This window comes from Pseudopodoces humilis, chromosome 6 (assembly GCF_049639895.1).
Source record: "Pseudopodoces humilis isolate 2021_Gansu_Grassland_sample_001 chromosome 6, ASM4963989v1, whole genome shotgun sequence".
Classification (NCBI taxonomy): domain Eukaryota; kingdom Metazoa; phylum Chordata; class Aves; order Passeriformes; family Paridae; genus Pseudopodoces; species Pseudopodoces humilis.
In genome coordinates, this window is record NC_142205.1 from 2,265,890 (window position 1) to 2,284,300 (window position 18,411).

The window sequence follows — 18,411 nt, forward strand, 5'->3', positions numbered from 1 at the left end:
GGTGCTTGCCTCATGCCCTTGCTCACCCACAGCTGTTTCCCAGGAAGCACAGCTCAGTGGTGGGATAGCAGTGCTGGATGTATCAGAAACCACAGGCAGAGAGTGAACTCCGTGGAGGATAACTTTATTTTGAAAGAGTTTTTTAGAACCAAGTAAGTAGAATACAAACTCTGCTGGTGCTTGGCATCAGGGGCTCAGTGAGAGCCTCCTCAGCTTGGTCAAGCTGTCTTTGGCTCCTGCTGTGCCAGGGGCACCTAGAAAACAGGCTGGCATCTGGGCAGGAATTCTCTGGCATTGCTCTGGCTTGGCATTTGCTCCAACCCCCTTCCATGAGCTGGGGCATTGGACAGCGAGGCCGATCTTGGAAGCAACCAAATCATCTGGGAGAGAAGAACTCCAGGCTTTAAGATTAACTCTAAGAGCCCTGTTTCATTCCTGTTCAATCACGCCACTGAACCTGCTGTTGTGGGATGAGGGCAGCTCAGCACAATTGCCTGTCTTGTCTGATTTCCTCCCTGCCCTGCCTGCAGCTCTCCTGCCCCCGCTGACAGTGATCTGTGATCTGTGGCCTGTGCTAGCCCCGTCTCAGAAACCCAAATTTGAGGCAGGTTGGTGACGTGTGCTGGCAAGAACAGGAAATACGTGGTGCTGCTGCTGCTGCAGGGGACAGCTGGATCTCTGGACAGAGGGTCCCCGAGCAGCAAACTTCCTGCAGAACTGGCTCGGTGACGAACACAACCGTGAAACAACAACAAGGAGGAACAAACGATGGGAAGTGCCTGTCTGACCAAGGCCAAGCTCGGTGTCTTGCCTGACCACATCCGGCCAGCTGCTGAGCCAGGACCTGTGGCTGCCCTGGGGCAGGTCCTGGTGCTCACTGCAGGAACTCCTCGTACTCCTTGTGGAGCAGGGAGCCCTCGCAGGAGCCTCTCCTGGCTGCTGCTGCTGGTCTGGACGTTTGGAGGGGCGAGGGAGCCATCAGCAGGGGAGCCACTGCAGCTTTGGCTCTGCTCTGAGGCTGCAAGACAGCGACAAAACACAAACCCTTGTGGGAAGAGGCGCTGGCTGTGCCTCGCCTTGCTGATGCTACACCCCGCCCCTGCTGGGTCCAGGGAGCTGTCCCCAGCCCCCCTGCTGGAATCTGACCAGGAGGGGACATCAGACCCCATCCAGGCTGCTCACACACAGGGACTCACCTGCCTGGGCTGGTGCCGCTCCGGGCGCTGCTCCCGGGGCTGGGGCTGCTGCCGGTGGGGAGGTTTGTACAAGGAACTCTTCAGGTATCTGTAGAGGTTGCTCTTCAGGTGCAAGGGGTTGTAAGCAACTTCCACTTCCAAGTTGTTCAGAGCGCTCTGCTTGGAAGAAAGAACTTGAGTTTGCTACAGGATGTGACAGGTGGAGGCTGTGGGGTTTGTGGGGTTTTTTTGTTTCTTTTTCAGGGACAGCGTTGTAGACACTCCAAGCCGCCCTGCAGTGAAAGGTAAAGGGATTTTTGGCTGTGCTGCAACCCATAAGAAACACTCTTAGCCATGTATAGAAGAAGCATCTCCAAACAGATCTTAATGGAATTAAGCATTCCCTTGCAGGATGCAGTCCTACCCTTTCCCATGCCCAGAATCAGCCAACAAGCTGGAGCACCCTTTCTGGGCACTGTCACCCTCAACACCGCTTCACAAGGCCTCTTCCTCCCAACAGACACACAACATTTCTCCAGAGGACAGGTGTTTGCTGTCCATGGAGAAAGCTGTCTGCTGGGGAGGAGTTTTGGAGTGCTCCATCACACTCCAGCTGTCACTTGACATTGTCACAGCCATTTCCTTCTCTCTTTATCTGCTGAGGTGATAATGAGAGCTGATAATGAGTGACTCACCTCGATGGGGCCCCTGACTCGCTCGGGGTGCTCAGCCAGGAGGGCTGGGAAGGCTGATGGCAGCAGGAGCTCTCTGATGGCCACTGCTTTCACCAGGAGAGTGGCAGAGTCAGAGGGGACGATGACATAGTAGGGATGCACCACCACGTTCCAGTTTGGTGCAGTGTTCTGGGGCTCATGCCTGGCCAAGAGCATCCACTTCCTTTTCTAAAGGGCAAAATCCTGGTGTGAACAACAGCAACAGCCACTTCCTTCAGCACTATCACCGTGGGGTCAGGGCAGGCACACATGCATCAGGGAAGGGAAACTATTCTGCAGCAGGGCTGACGACAGTATGGCATTTGTTTTGTTTTTCAGCATATCAGTTCTTGAGAAAAACACACAATTTTGGTTTACAGCTTGTCAGTAATGGCCAGTTCTCCACAGTGCAAGCCTTGATTAATTATTTTTGCTGTTAAAGTCACAAAAGTCTTACAAAGCATTTGTACTTCATACCTCCCAACATTCATTTCTGGTAGGTTTGAGGGTCTTCTCTAAGGTGTGATAAGCTGTAGCATCTTTCCAGCAGATGGAAGGATTTACAGGCCCAACTCTGGCCCATGAGATGAAGTTGCAGTTTTTAAAATGTTTCCTGCTGCGGCCAGCCAGATGTTACAAGGTGTGCACTCACTGTTCCTTTCCCTGGCCATCCCTCCCCATCACTGCAATTTTCACACACTCACCAGGAGACTGTGGCACAAAGCATGGAAGCTGTGCTGGTTTGTCTCTAGTTCATCCCAGTCCAGCTGCCAGCAGCTTGTGGGCTTGATGATGAAGGGCAGCCCGTAGAGGACAGACTCACAGACCCCTTCAGACTTCAGAGCCCTGCCAGGATACAGCTCATCATTGTAAGAACAACTGCACAGCGTAGAAATTACACTGTTTTTCCTATAAATAAATCTCAGGAAAGAGATCAGCATCTCTGTGCTCTGCTCTGTGCCATGAACTGCTGCCAGGAAAGCAAATTCTTAGGCAAAATCACAGCACTGTGAGGCTTTGCTTAGGCTCTGTCATCCAATTAATTGCTGTGGCCTCATTAGGTAATGAGAGAACAGAATTATTGCAATAAAACATTTCACTGGGGCGAAAGAACTTTTGCATGAATGACTCCTGTGGTGTCACACTCATTGAGTGCTGTGGTGACACCAGGTGTGACCGTGGCCTGCACGTGGGGCTGTGCTGTTCCATGAGAGGAAGAGTGATGGAACTGGGGGTTTTTCACACCAGAATTTGGCTCACCAGCACTCCAGAGCCTCCTGGTGATGTCAGCAGGCCCCAGGATGATGCTGCACAGGAAAGTGAAGCTCTTCTTACACCCTCTCCCAGTTAACCCAGTGGAAGACAAGAGCAGCACTCACTTTAGCACCCGGAGTTTGTGCAGAGCTGTGGATGGCCAGGCTGCCATGTGCCAGGGAGAGCTGGGATCTGCTGCTCTCCCAGTGCCATCAGCTGTCCCTGAAAGGAGGGCTGGGTCCAGCAGCCTCTCCTGCAAATCGCACTTCAGGCACACTGGGAGAAGGAGAATGGTTTTTGGCAATGTTTAGCACGTGACATGCTCAAAGCACTTAAAAATTAACATTTTCTGGCAACTCTTGGGGGAAGGGAAATACTAAAGCTTGCCACAAGGCATCAACCAGTCCCCAAGTCCCTCTGCAAGACAGCCTTTATTTAAGTGCAGCTCTGGCACAGACCCTTTGTTCTGAATGCAATTTTTAGGTCTTTTTCAACTCTCAAGATGTAAAAGGCTCCTTTTTACCTTGACCACATGGCTGTAAATTCACATGCCCCTCCAGGCACATTTTTGCTGCAGATTGGAAAGGACTGCAGCCTCAGCAGCTGTGGCAGCAAAGCAGCAGCTTTCTAAGCCTGATGATTTTCCAAGTTATCCACAGACCTCACATCTGGGTCTCTAAATGGGAGGGAAGGTGCCCATAGGACAATCCTGGGTAACCTTTATGGCTGAGGGATTCAGGAGCTCCTCCAAGGGGAGCAGAGGGGACAGAAAATTAAATACTTAAGGTGTTCTTGGGTGCAGCAACGTGGCCAAAACCTCCTGAGGGAAGGAGGAGATGGAGCTGTTCCCTCTCTGTGCCATGGTCATGGAGCCACGTTTTAAACAGCATCTCCAGGCTGATGACGTTGTCCTCTATAGTTTGCACCTCGATGTCCATTCCCAGGATTACCATATCTGCAGGAAAAAGGTAAAAATAGGTGAAAAAGCAGCAATATTTTCAGCCATTGAAAAGATTTATCTGATTTCTCATATGCAGCAATTATTAAACTCGTTTGCTGGAGGTGCAGACAAATGTGATGTGATGTAGCAACAACTTTTAAGCATGGAGAAATGTCAGCTGGACAGCAGAGTTAGGGTATAAACAAACCCAAAAAAAACCCCCAAAACCATCCACAAATAATACCTCAAAGGTATTATTATATAGATGAGAAGTTAGTGTGAAGTCCATCAGATAAATAAAAATAGAATGGGATAAATAAAGTGAAGGGAAAAAATAAATCAATTTACAAATTGCGTAAGACACGCAATATAACCACTTGTAAACACAGAAGGTACAGTCTGGTAGCACAAATAGCTTTACCATGCAACCAGGATGTGGAAAGGCTTTCTGAGAAGATGAATAAATAGAAATAGCCTTTTTCCCCTCCTTGTGCTTACCAGGCCAGCAGGGGGATTAAAAAACAGTGCTACATCCATCCACACTGAGAAATCTTTTCTTTATGCATTAGCAATTCTAATGCCATTTGGCAAAAAATACACTTATGCATTAAAAAAAAAATCAACCAACCAACCAACCAACCCAAAACCAAAGAAAAAACCCCTAGAGATGAATTAATTTCTAGCTGGCAAATAATCCAGGACTACTGTAATGATTGCAATTCTTTAAATGCTCTGCAGGACACACCTTTTGACTGTCCCCACCTCCCAGCCTTGAGGAAGAGATTATGTTGGTTGTGTCTCTGCAGCAAAGCAGACTCGACTCCCACTCACAACAGGAGATGTTTCACACAGCCCTTGCTACTAAAAACCTTTCCTTATCATCCTCTCTGACTGTCCCTGGCTGTAAGGACATTTAATTCCTCTTTTTTCAGTTCTTTACTTATTTATTTATTTATTTATTTATTTTTATTTCTTTTATTTTAGTTGGCAGCTGCTTTTCATGAACTGCCCCTTGCCCTGACACTGAGCCTTGCTCCCACTTCCCTGCAGAATTCACCACTGCAGGATAATCCTGTTTTGGATGCATTCCCTACAGATTTTAGACTTGGGCTTCTCTCAGGGATGTGCACTGAAAAGGGCATTAACAGCCCAGAAGACAAAGCACCAGGAAATCCATGGAATTGACTTTTACAAACAGCAAAACACAGCTGACAAGGGAAATTATTTGTGTTTGGGGATGGTAAATGCTTTAGTTCTTCCCTCAATAAATATTTCCCTGTTTTGTTGGGTTTTTTTTTTTTGTATTTTTAAAATTTTTCTTCTGTAATAGATATTTAATCACTTACACATCTGCAGCTGGCACAATACATGACAATTTTAAAAGAAATTCAGTGCATTCATTAGGAAAAACAGCTTGGGGTGCCAACATCTCCTGTGCAATGGGTCTCAAAGTTCCTGGAGAGCAGAGCCCACACAGAGAAAGAAGCCCTGGGACTTGCAGAAGATGGGCTGTGGTCATAAAAAAGGCATTAGTGATTCATCTGCAGGACTTGCTTTTTGTTTTTATCAAACAGAAATAGCTGGGAGCAGTTATCTCCAGCACATGCAAATATTAACCTTTCTTAGCAAAAGGTCTGGCAAGGCTCAGCTGCTTTCAGGGAGTGTAAAGGGGCAGGGGAAGAGAAATAATGATAATTATAATAATAACTAAATCATGATAATGATAATGATAGTTCTCAGGTTATCAATTAGAGACCAGCCCATCCAAAGGCCAGGCATCTTCTTGTTTACTCCCCCAGATTATTCACACCTCAAATGTCCTGCTCTCTGTGGGGTTTAGTTAAATCAGTTTGCTCTGATCTTGAGATCTGAGCATGTTCAAAGCTGCTCTAAGATTTGCCAACGTGGGGTTTTCAAACCACTAAAGTCTTTTCCAGCTGCACTAACCTGGGAATGAGCCTGTGGAGGGGATATCCTGATCCTGCTGTGGGTATTAAAAATGTAAATACATTCAAATTACCCCTAAACAAACTAATGGAAGATATATCCTCAGTTTCAAATGAAACTCTTGATTAAGTGCTGCATCACAATATTTATTTTCTAGTTCAACACGGCACTAATCTTGCACTTCCTGTATGCTGGATCTTGCAAATTCAATGCTCTTTATTGTATTTTTTTAATAATAAAATGGATTTTTTTTTTCTGAAGCAGAAGAAGGGAGCTCCAATGGGTATCAAAAACCAGTTGGGCTAATTTTTCCATTTATCTGACCTATTCATCCCCCGTTGCTTTTCTTAGAGACCAAATACTTCATCTACTCAGAAAATCAGAATTTCATCACTTGCCATGTCAGTGGCCTTTATGTCCACATTTATGTTTTTATTCCATTTACTGGGTGAAAGAGCTACACAAAAATCCACTTTTTATAATAATTTAGGGAAGGTTTTGCCTTCCCTAAAGCAGCCCTGTGACAGAGAGGCACAGGGCATCTCCTCCTCTGTGGACATGAGCCTTCCAAGGCCTCCCTGCAGGATTCCCAGTCTCTACTGTGACAATTTGTGCAGAACTTTGCTACTGCGACTACCCAAGAAAATGAACAGCAAGACATAAATAACACTGCCTGTTCCTCAGTAAAAAACAGAAATAACCCCTATTAATCCTCTCACATTGCTGGGAAGAGTTATTGTCACTCTCCAAGCCTCTAAATTAGCTGTTTTTCTGTCTTTGATACAGTTGCTGCTACTGCTGCTGCTTTTCTCCAGCTCAGAATGAGTTACCCACATAACTCCATGCCTTTTTCTCTTTAACCTCCCACAGTGAAGCTGTATCACACATGAATTTTAAATAACACCAAGAGCTGAAATAATACCCGAGGTCTGTGAGTTCCACAAGCCCCAGAGAAGTGCTGTGAAGAAACTTCCTGCAGGCACAGCAATCCCACTGACCTAAGGGACATTAAATGGTGCAAAGGGAAGTGGCAGATGTTGGACCAGAGCAAGAACCAGTGGCTGCTGTGCTGCCCAAAGCCATAACTTCCCTAAAAAACACCTTCCACTCACCACTGCCAGGCTCCTCTGCTGGCACACACTGCTCCACGTCCTCAGGTTCCAGGAAATCTCTCTTCAGAACCTCAATGACCTGGATTCTTCGCAGGCTCATCAGGTCTACGTCTTGTAACTTCTTTTCCAGCTGCTTTACCATTTCTCTGCTGTGCTGGCTGGTCAAAATTGTGATCTGAAACACAAACCAGAGCATGGAGAAGCTGCCTCTACCCCAATTCTCTCTTGAGAGGTGCTGATGTCGAGTAGCAGTGGTCTCACTATGGCGAGAGGAGAAATCTTGCTGAAATATCTCATCTATTCCAAAGCAGATTTATAAGAAATTTTGTTTTTGAGCTTTGGGTCACATTTAAGGCAATATGAAATGAATTGAGAGGTTCACTGGAGGAACATCTAGAGGTTTTGTGCTCTGTGCTTCACATCACTGATTCTCTGTGTGTAAAAAGTGACTTGTACATTAATTACAGTTCAAATAGACTAAACTTGGCCTTCTCCCTTGAAAGCTGAATGGGAATTTATTTATTTTTTTTAACATATACAGACTATCCTGAAGATATTTCCAAGGAGAGCAGCAGTAGGTGTGATTCCCACCACCCAGCTTTGGTCTGATACTGAGAAAAGGAAACAAAAAAAATTCAACTTACTCGGCATAAAAAAACCTGCTTGTGATAGGGTGGGGGTGGAGGTGGAAAGTGCAATCACTTAAGTATCTGAAGCAGAAAGAAACCTTTTTCTTAAACTTTTTGGCCTTTAGTAATAAACTCCCTCCTGCCTGTCCCTGCAGCATGTCTTACATCCCCTTGCAAAAAGAAGTACAATGAAATTGCATTATCTAGAGGAACAAGGATTGCTTAGGTGATTAAAAACTCTCTATATCCATGGATTAACTTAATTTTTAATGCAGCTTGTTCCTTCAAGTATACTAGAAAATGTCCTGGATTTTGCTGTGTGTCAAAAAAGGTTTTGTCTCCAAAGCATGCTCTGTTTGTTCCAACCTTTAGAGTTAAAGCACAAATCACCTTTCAAATGGTCAGGGAAAATACCTTAAAGCCCCAAGGAAAGCAGAAAATCAGTAGAAAAGTTTCCTGGATAGACACTGGGAGTGAGTGTCAACTGCAGCCTGATCACAGTGTGATTCTGTGAGACTCTGGAAGGGTTTGAGGACCTAAACAAAACAGAAAGGCTTGGCAAATTTCACTTGTGGGAATCTCAGTTTGGTTTTTATGACTGACAGGTGGACCCTGAGCCTGGGAAATCTGAAATGCAAGATTGTTTGGAGCTGGTATTTTCTGCTGTCCAGAGGAAAACACCATTTCTGTGCAAGTCCTTTCCCCTCAATTTCCCCTGTCCTTTCATGTCAGTTGACACTGCTTAAAGAAAATACTTCCTCCTGTGAACCTTGCTCTGCTTTCTGCATTCACATGTCTGTTCTCATGTGTGATTATCAGCTTCCCTCCCCTTTATGCAAAACCACACATTCAGAGCTGAAAACAGACACCAATGTCCACCAAAATCTATCAGATCCTGGACCAGGACAGCTTTCCCTAGACGTGTCCCCTTTTCCACAGGAATCTGTCCAGAGGGATTTGAGGACTTGGTATCTTCCTTCCTTCAGAAGAAGATTCAGTAAATCTCTGAAACAGCCAGAGTGCTGAATGCCTAAATTGTTCTGCCTGTTCACTGTACACGTAACACCCATTTATAAATGTGCATTTATAAATGATTTGGGATAGCCCCTACTCCCTCCCCAGAGTTTTCTTACCTCAACAGAAGTGTTTGTGGAGCCTCCTGCTGCCGTGTGCCTGCTGTACTGCTTGAACTGCTGCAATCCATCCTGCACAGCTTGCACCACTCCGTTCCCCCCCTGCGGGAAGCAGCCCTCAGCCGGGAGCGAGCGGAGCTCCGAAAGGCAGCCTTGAATTCGGGCAAAGTTTTCTTTCACTTGCTGCAAAACAGGGTTGAAGGAGCAGGAAAGGCTGGTGAACAGTATGAAATCCCTCTCCACAATGTGATCACAGAGATGTCAGCTCACCTGAGCCTCACCAAGAGCTCAGAGCTGAGACAGACCCAGCAGCTCACCTGGTTCATTGTGGCCACAGGAAAGATATTGAGTGAACTCTACTAAATTTATTTAGAGCAATACAAAATCCTGCTGCCAGAGGTCACCTTCCCCACAGAAGAGGCAGCAGGTGAACACTTGGCTTGTTTGCTTTAGGTGTGTGGAGCTCTGGTCACTGAAGCACCCCTGAGCCATGGTTTGCACAGTGGGCTTTCAGTGGGACTGAGTGGGAACCTGCAGAGGCACTGCTCAGTCCTTACTCAGTCCCACATTACATTTTTTTAGTCCTAAAATGATGATTTCTTATCTTGCCACCATTTGCTCCCCCCTACAATTATTTACTTGAATTCTGGCTTCTCTTTCTTTGCCCTCCCTGCCCTTTCCAGGGAAGCTTTATGGACTCTCCAGCTGGGGAGAGCAGTGGGAACAAAAACCATAAACAAGCACTGAGTAAAGATTAAAACCAGGGTAAGTGTGTGTGACACTTCCCCATGTACTCTCCCCATCTCTATTTTCAGTTCTGGGGCTTTCCTGACTTCATGATTTGTCTGACAAGCAAACACAGATCTGAAAAGCAGCTTCAGTACAGCAGCTGATGTCTACTATTGGAATGTAACACCCAAAAAACCCCAGCAGAGTGAATACAAAGAACAGCTTGGAAATAATTAAAATTACTGTAAAAATGTTTTATATTTTTTATAAATTTTTTTATTTAAACTTATTATTAAACTTATAATTTGTACTTGATTTACCAGCCAGAACAGAGAAGGGGCCTACTTCTATAAAATAAAATACAAGCATGTTTTTCAGTCTAGCCAAAAGAATAATATACTATATTATATATACATAATATAATATTATATATGTATATTAAGAAACTGCTGGAAGATAAAGCAAATAAATGCAAATTAGGAACCAGGTACAGGTTTCACAATGACAGTTATTAACCACTGGATGAAATTATCAAGAGAAGTACTTGATTACCCATCTTGTCTTCAGATCAAAACTGGATGGTTTTCTGGAAGGAATTTTTAATGACACAGGGGTACTTTAGTGAAATATAATAGCCTGTGATATGAACAAAACAAAACACTGATCTAAGGGCTTCTCTGTCTTTAAAAACTGTGACAATCAAAATGAGGAATTGTTGTTTAAACAAAAAAGACAGCTGATTAGGAGCAGCAGTCATAAAATTATCCTTGTCACATTATCTATAACCTTTCCTACAAAATAAACACCACCATTAGCCAGAGTCTTCTTGCAGATCACATTTGCTAATTCACTCTTGACCTCTGTTTTTCTTTCTCAAGATGTGAAGACTTGCCAAAACTTTTCAGAATGTTTCCACCATTGCTGCATAAAGTGGAAGGGTTAATCCTGTGTGTTTACACTGATGTTGAGTAAATGGGAGTACTCAGTGTGATTATTGTCTCTAACAGGATGACTCAAAAACTCTTGTGAACTTTAAGATGCATATTTGTATTCCCAAACTATTACTGCAGAGCTGCTACTCATTCTCAACCTACATTTATTCCTCTGCAGAGCCCTAAACGAGAGCAATATTTATTCTTACTGACTTGGATCTTTGTATTTAAAATCTGTGTGGATGTGGCCCTTAGGAACGTGGTTAAGTGGTGGATTTGGCAGTGCTGGTTTTAGAATTTGATTTAGTCTTAGAGGACTTTTCCAGATAATTCTGTGATTCTAGGATGTTTCTCAAATTCAACACAGATATTTTAACTCTGCACCTTTCCCCTTCAATATCTAGAACCTGTCACACATTGGTAATATTTGTCCAGTGTCCAAATTATTACAGCTGGAGCTGTGTGTGATAATTCCAACAGAGCAGCAGCACAGCACAAAGCAGCACATGAAAGGTGCTCCAAAACAGAAGTTTTAGGAAGGAAGAGCACAAAACCTAATTTATCAGGTTCACAGATCAAAAATGACACTCCTCCTTTTAAACTTTATCCTTTCACAAAACTCATCGCGAAATGATCGCTCTGAGAGGAGCTGATTTTTAGACATAAATTTGCAGACAGATTTTTAGATACGGATTTAGATATAAATCATAATTATTATTTTTTTTTCCTTTCCCTGAGCAGCAGCACAGCCTGGGGCATACCGTGAAGGGCAGCAGACACTCCTGCTGGGGCTGCACCACGTAGAGGCTGAGCAGGGGCACCCGGCAGGGCCCTGCCAGGCCACACGCCAGGCACAGGACGTTCTCCAGAGCCTCGGAGAGCACGGAACAAGTGTTGGCCCAGGAAGGGGAGGTGACATCCACCACCAGGATTCGGGATGGCTGCTGGCTGGGGGCTTTAGCAGCAGGAAAAATTCTCCGTGGTTCTGAGGGGAGTTTTCTGGAATTCATGGCTTCTGCACGTGGGCACGGTGATGCATCTGAACGGGAGGAATAAATAAAGAACAGCAATGAGTGAGGCTCTCCCTTTCCCACTGGAAAAGAAAAATGCTGTCCCATTGAAAGCACAGCTCAGTAATAATTTAGACTCCTACATCCTTTTTCTCCAAACCAATTGCTGTCCATACTCTAATAAACCCACACAAAGCGCATGTGGTCAGGAAACAGAGTGATTTCACAAATGAAAAATGTGGCAGAGAGGCTCTTACAGGAGCAGCTGGAGCAGTTTCAAATGCTGGCAGCTGTGTGAGGTGATCCCCCAGCCTGGCTCTGGTGCATCCATCAGCTGCTGCAAAGCAAAACTGGGAACTCCACCTCCTAATTCCTAATTCTGCACTGGAGGTTGCACCCAAACCCCGGGGAGAACAGTCCTTGTTCCTTCACCCCCAGCAGCATGAGATTAAGTAGCTGGAAAAGCCAAAAGAGGCCAGCAGGATACAGCAAGAAAATCCTGCACATCCATGAATTTTACTTTGTGGGTGTGAAGAACCAATTTTTGTCCTTCAGAGTGTCAAACATCTGGGATGAGCTCCTCCACAGGCCTCGAATATGACATTTGTTCCCCACCCCATCTCCCTTCAGCATTAAGCACAAGATAATTTTCCTGTTAAAAAATTTCTTTACTTTGTGAGCAAAGAGCCTTTCTAAAATCCCCTCTTCACTAAATCCATGCAAATAATTCAGTGCTGTTTCTAAAGATACAGGAAATACCTCAAAAAAAAGAAAAGTGTTGGTATAACTGCACACACCTCCTCGATATGAACTAGGATATTTTTCTTCTTCCTACAGTTTTCTTCCCAGCAGAATTAGTAAAAGTTTGAAGAAAACCTGGATTTACACAGTTGTCAGAACCCAGGCCTGTCATTTGTGTGGTGTATTCAGCTCACACAAACAGCTTCTATGGTCTCTAAGGAGACAAGATACTGCATTTCCTACAGCCTCCAGCACTTTGGAGTAAGAATTTCTGTGAGGCTTGGGAAGAACAAGAAGAGTTTCTATCTGGCTGAAGAATTATCAGACAAAAAAAATAATAAATCTGAATTTCTAGGATTCCTTAAGATGCCTGTCAGTGCAGGCAAAACAAGAATGATCACAGCCTGAATTTCAAAACTGGGGTTAACACTTCAGAGCTGATGAAAATGTAATAAATCAGGATATAGATCATGGAGGTATCTTGCTTTGATTAGTCCTCTGGTATAATTTGATTGTCAAATGAAAAACTGCCAAACACCACTTTAATCAGTGTCTCTCCTGGAGCTTTTCAATTTACAGCAGAGTTTACTCAATTACATCACCGAATCTGGGAATGGACTTGTCTGTCTGAATTTTTTGTGATGAGGCTTCAATGCTACTGAACTCTGCAAGCCCCCAGAGCTTTCTCAAACAAGGAAACAAATCCCGTCCTCTCAGAAATCCACAGGAGTTGGGCCTTTGCATTGGTTTCAGAGAGGAAAATGAGCTTTGATGCTGAAGCAGACAGAGTTTTTCCAATTTCAACTGAATTCACTCATTCTTGGCACTCTACAGGACTATGCTTATTTTAAATTTGTTCTGTTAAAATAGATCCCTCATCAGCTCCTTACCAAAAGAATTTCTTCATAACTGTGCTGCCTTAATTAATCTCTGCCTAGCAATATTAATGCGATTTCTATGCATCTCTCTGCACAATATTTGACCTCTTTTATAGCTCTAGTGAGGCTGGAGAGAGGAGGAATTCTGTGGAAGTGGCTGCTGTGGTAAAATGACATCTTCATTTAGGCATTGGGTGGACTGACAGAGCCCATCCCGAGGGATCCCAGCACAATTCCATGAGAATCGTGCAAACTGCGAGTTCTGGCAGCTGATTTGACATGAAGTTATTGCTCAATAAAACAGAGGTGTCAGGGTTGGTGATGTGCATTTTGCTCAATGCAAGGAGACACAAATTGTGCCCAACTAGAAAGGGGCAGGGAGGAAATTTCTTTACAGTGAGTGATTTGTGACTGCTGAGGACATTCTGCAGTTGCACATCATACTACGTGCTTAGTTTATTATTTAAAAAAACATTATTAAATAATATCCAGGTCTAAAAAGGCGTAGCACCAAAGCCACTGGTTAAAGAGGATAAGGATAATTGGTTTAAAAAGGTGCCATTTTCAGAGTAAGCTTCCAAACCCTGGGAAACAGGAACATTCTCATGTGGAAAACAGATCAAGCTGCATAAATGAGTGGGTTTACTTGATAATAAACTGGCTGTGCAGTGTGCATGGCCTCTGGTGTGAATCCTTTTTTCCATCTAGTCTAGAAAGGAAGGTATTTGTTTAAAAAGGTCAGGATGAACAGAAGAATAAAGGCAAAAAAGCAAAAGAGTTCACAGAAAATCAAGCTACTGAAAACAAAATTATTCCATACCCTATATAATAGGAGATATTATGTGTTACTCTGTTCATCAGTGCTATAATCAATCATAAATAAATGGCTTTAGACTTGTGCTTTTATTGACATAAAATCATCAAACCTTAGTAAGAACTGTCACTTTATATTAGTGTTAAAATCACTCATTATAACCTTTATAGGTTTTGGGCTTTTTTTCTCAGAAGAAGAGGAACTATAATTGTAAGAGCTTAGAAAAAAAGGCATTTTAAAACCCTGAATCACTAACAATGAATAAAAATAATAAAACCTTCACCAGGGTGTGGAGCAAGGACAAGATCCTGCAGAATTCCCAGGTGCTCCTGTGGAGGAACAGCCAACTCAAACCCCATCATGAGAGCTGTGTCATCAGGGTATTTGATTGACAGGCTGGAATTCCCAGAATTAAACTTTATAGGAATTGTAATAACTCTGTGATCAGATTATGGGCACGGCTAATGAAGCCTCACGGGGCAGGTGCTCCATCTTCCCTGGCATCTTGATTAAGAATCTGGGATGACACCGTGTCAACACACACGCACTAACCCGATAAAAACCTGCATAATTCATGGGCAGAACGTGCTGCAGGCAGAGGGAATCACCACTGAGGCTGAAAATCCTGGGATACACCCACGTGCTGGAACAGCCTGGAATTCTCCTCTAGCTTCCTGCATTTCCATGGCTCCTACAACCTGAACTCTTCTACCCTGGACGTGACCTTGAGTCTAAAGTTTCAGTCTTACTGTGACATTTCCATATTCATATTTCCTGCCCTGTTTTGGGGTGTTTTTTTTTTTTTAAAAGCTTTATGCACTCCCTCACTGGTGGCTGGATCCTGGCAGCAAGGAAAATGTCCCACAGGAAATCCTGTGGCATGTCCCACCTGGAACACCAGGATGTGCCGAGGTGGCTCTGGCTTTTGAGGTCTCTGCGGGGACTGGGAGAGCTCTGCTGGGATGGACTGGGACTGGGACAGCTGGACATGGATTGGAACAACTGTACTGGGCTGTACTGGAATTAGGACACCTGTACTGGGCTGTACTGGGATTGGGAAAGCTGGACAGGGACATCTGCTCTGGGCTGTACAAGGACAGGAACGTGTACTGAGCAGGACAGGGACAGGAACAGCTGTACAGGGTCTGGGATACTGTACTGGGCTGCACTGGGATTAGGACACCTGTACTGGGCTGTACTGGGATTAGGACAACTCTACAGGGGTCAGGACAGCTATACTGGGCTGTACTGGGATTGGAACACCTGTACTGGGATTGGGACAGCCACATGTGCCTGAAGGGTGGCCAAGCCCCCAGGGGTGTCAGGACAAACCAGCAGCTTTACTGGGCTCCCTCACATCCCATCCTGTTTTCTGGACATCACTCCTTGCTGCCATCCGCTCTTCCCAGTGCTGGATGCTGTGGGAATAATGGATGGGAAGGGAAGCACCGGGTCCAGCTTTTTCCCACAACCAAACGGGGAATTTTGGTGCTGCAATTAAAGCAAAACCAGGAATAAACCCCTCTGCCTGGTCTCTGTTTTCTAAGGTGCACCTTCCACCCCCGAATCGGGATTTTCCTCACATTTTCCTTCAAGTTTGCTCCACATTACCAGTGCCCGAGGCTGCCGTCCTTGGATGCCTTAAGTGCACTTAACAGAGGAAGCGAGAGCTAATGATTAACACCCATTAATGATGGTGTTTTTCACCTCCCAGCTCCCAAATACCCTGGACAAGGCATTCCCTGAGGGATTTGGGAAGGCCGCCCCATTGCCGCTGCCGTGGCCGGGCGGGGCCGGGCCTTGGCCGGTGCCGCTGCCCCTCAGGCGATCCCGGGAAGAACCCCCTCATCCCGGGGCTCTTCCCGTGCCAATGCCGCCATCCCGGCTCGCACCCACCTGCGCGGGGCCGTTCTCCCGGTGCTGGCCCGAATCCCGGGGGGGAATGCCGCTGGATCCCGGGGGGAATCCCGCTGGATCCCGGGCGGGGAATCCCGCTGGATCCCGGGGGGGAATGCCGCTGGATCGCGGGGGGGAATGCCGTTGGATCCCGGGGGGGAATCCCGCTGGATCCCGGGCGGGGGGGAATGCCGCTGGATCCCGGGGGGAATGCCGCTGGATCCTGGGGGGGAATGCCGCTGGATCCCGGGGGGAATGCCGCTGGATCCCGGGGGGGAATGCCGCTGGATCCCGGGGGGGAATGCCGCTGGATCCCGGGGGGAATCCCGCTGGATCGCGGCGGGAGGAGCCGCCGCGCATGCGCAGAGAGCGCTCCCCGCCATCCCGGGTTTGGGACGCTCGGGAAAACGGGAATCGTTCTCCTTTCCCAAAAAAACCCTCAGGAATTAAATTAGGAACTTTGTGATCCTCCCATCGCAGCCAGCACCGGGTAAATGGTTTTTGTTTTCACCGTCCCATCGGCCAAATGTTATAAATGACAAATTCCCTAAATGGCTTTCGCATTTATCGATTTGCTTATGCAAGTTATTACCGATCACAAAGGCTCTAATCTAGTGCAATTTGTAATTCCCTTTAAGTGCTTTTTGGTTTGGTATAGTATAATCTGTCATATTATTATTATTATTATTATTATTATTATTATTATTATTATTATTAAAATATAGCTTCTTATTATCATGTAAATATTATAAACACTAAATATATTATATATTAATTAATATATAATAATTCATATAATATGTAATATATAATATATAATATAATATAATATATAATATATAATATATAATATATAATATATAATATATAATATATAATATATAATATATAATACATAATATTATATTATACATCTGTTATAGCTATTACATATTTTTATATTATATTTATATATAATAGGATATTATTATATAATTTATATATTTATTATATAATCACAATTGTAAGATATATATACTATATATTATGCAGTATAATATTACATCGCATAATATATAATATATATTATATAGTATAATATTACATAATATAGTATAATAATTATTTTATTATTTATATATGATAATGTAATTGAAATACATATTTTATGTTATAGATATAAATTATCTATAAATATATTATATTATATATTAGGCCTTAACATAATACTAAAATAGAGAGTATGTTAAAATGCTTTTATCTGTGTAACTAACTCAGATAATGGTGTGAAATAGCTACTGTTGTTTCTCACATTTCTGGACTATCTTATCTGAGTGATAACAGTGACAAAAACCAGGACACCAGGAGAAGAAAAACTGCTACGGACTGTCCAGTTATTAGGTCGTGTCAAAACAACAGAATGGGGCCTCGAGAAGAAATAAAATATATTTATCTAATCCACAGGACAGCATGCAGACAAGTCAAAGGTTAAAATCAAACAAAAGAATTCCCAGAACATGAAAACCCACAGGAATATTTGAATATATATAACGCTCATTAATATGCATTTAACCTATATAATGTAAAAGTATAGAAGAACATTGTTTTTATGTTTTAATGGTGTGCTTCTGGCATTTTACCAAGGTACCCCAGTGCTGGATATTGCCCCTTAACTTAAAAATAAGTTTATCCCTTATTAAACTTCCATAAAAACTTTAAATAATGAAACTTGGGTTTTTTTTCAGACAAACATTAAATTAGCCAAAATTAACCCCAGCAAGCCGCAATTAAAGCCAAAGGGAGCTGGAAGATTTGACATCTGGGATTGTAAATTTATGGCCCTTCAAGGATTCTGGAGGAACAAGAAGATGCAGAAAGGATTAAGGGTTGGAAAGCTGGAAAGTCTGAGAAAAAGATGATTAAAGGGCTAAAGAATGTGGGCCAGATGAGAGCGAGAAATGATCAGCTAATAAGGATAGAATGCTAATTAATGAAGAGAATGACTTATAACCAGTGGACATCAGTGGGGCCAAAGCAGCTGGCCAGAGGTAATTGTGTATTTTGGAAAATAAAATTTAATGGCATCAATTCTCAGCTGTGCCAGTTCGGTGGATGCAACAGGAAATCCAGGATTTCTCTAGATGGAATATTTTTACTGGATGTATGTAAACATAGGCAAATATTTTTACTGTGGAGTGTGTTATTGAGTTTTGGGGTTGTTTTTCCAGTTTATTCTTTAAATTTTCACTCTTGGCTTCAGCTCCATTGAGGCATGAGGGAAAGGATGAGTAGGAAATCAAGGTGGGCAGGTGGACCCTCACAGAAAGGGGATTTACAGCCCCAAAAATACCTGAAAACTCACAGGGAATGTGTGTGTATGTGAGAATAAATACTAAAACCTTTAAAGTTCCTCGTCTTTATACGTATCAACAAAATTAATACAGATAGAACTTAATTTCAAAACAAAACGCCGTGTGCGCTGTGTATACAGGATTTTAGGATATAAGAAAGCTCTGCCTATAGGACCGT

At 43.8% G+C, this 18,411-nt stretch overlaps 1 protein-coding gene across 2 annotated transcripts; it reads right to left on the bottom strand.

Annotated features, from left to right (window-relative positions):
• Window positions 1–108: 108 nt before the first annotated feature.
• On the bottom strand, window positions 109–15,982 carry M1AP (meiosis 1 associated protein). 2 transcript variants are annotated; one of them, XM_088056500.1, is made up of 10 exons: window positions 15,904–15,982; window positions 11,326–11,603; window positions 8,904–9,086; window positions 7,142–7,316; window positions 3,924–4,097; window positions 3,268–3,418; window positions 2,593–2,734; window positions 1,871–2,077; window positions 1,197–1,352; window positions 109–380 (listed from the first exon to the last, which is right to left on the bottom strand). In XM_088056500.1, the coding sequence occupies exons 2-10, from the start codon at window positions 11,572–11,574 to the stop codon at window positions 255–257; spliced, it is 1,563 nt and encodes a 520-aa protein (XP_087912626.1). In that variant the 5' UTR covers window positions 11,575–11,603; window positions 15,904–15,982; the 3' UTR covers window positions 109–254. The 2 variants fall into 2 exon arrangements, with proteins under 2 accessions (XP_087912626.1, XP_005518008.2); XM_005517951.3 differs by having other exon boundaries at window positions 246–1,018.
• Window positions 15,983–18,411: the final 2,429 nt, after the last annotated feature.

Excerpts from the sequence above, each read along its gene's own strand:
- M1AP (XM_005517951.3), bottom strand. The coding sequence starts at position 11,574 with ATGAATTCCAGAAAACTCCCCTCAGAACCACGGAGAATTTTTCCTGCT. Across the intron at positions 7,317-8,903 it reads CCACAAACACTTCTGTTGAG|ATCACAATTTTGACCAGCCA; the intron begins GTAAGAAAACTC and ends TTTGTGTTTCAG. Across the intron at positions 4,098-7,141 it reads AGCAGAGGAGCCTGGCAGTG|ATATGGTAATCCTGGGAATG; the intron begins GTGAGTGGAAGG and ends TTTTTCCTGCAG.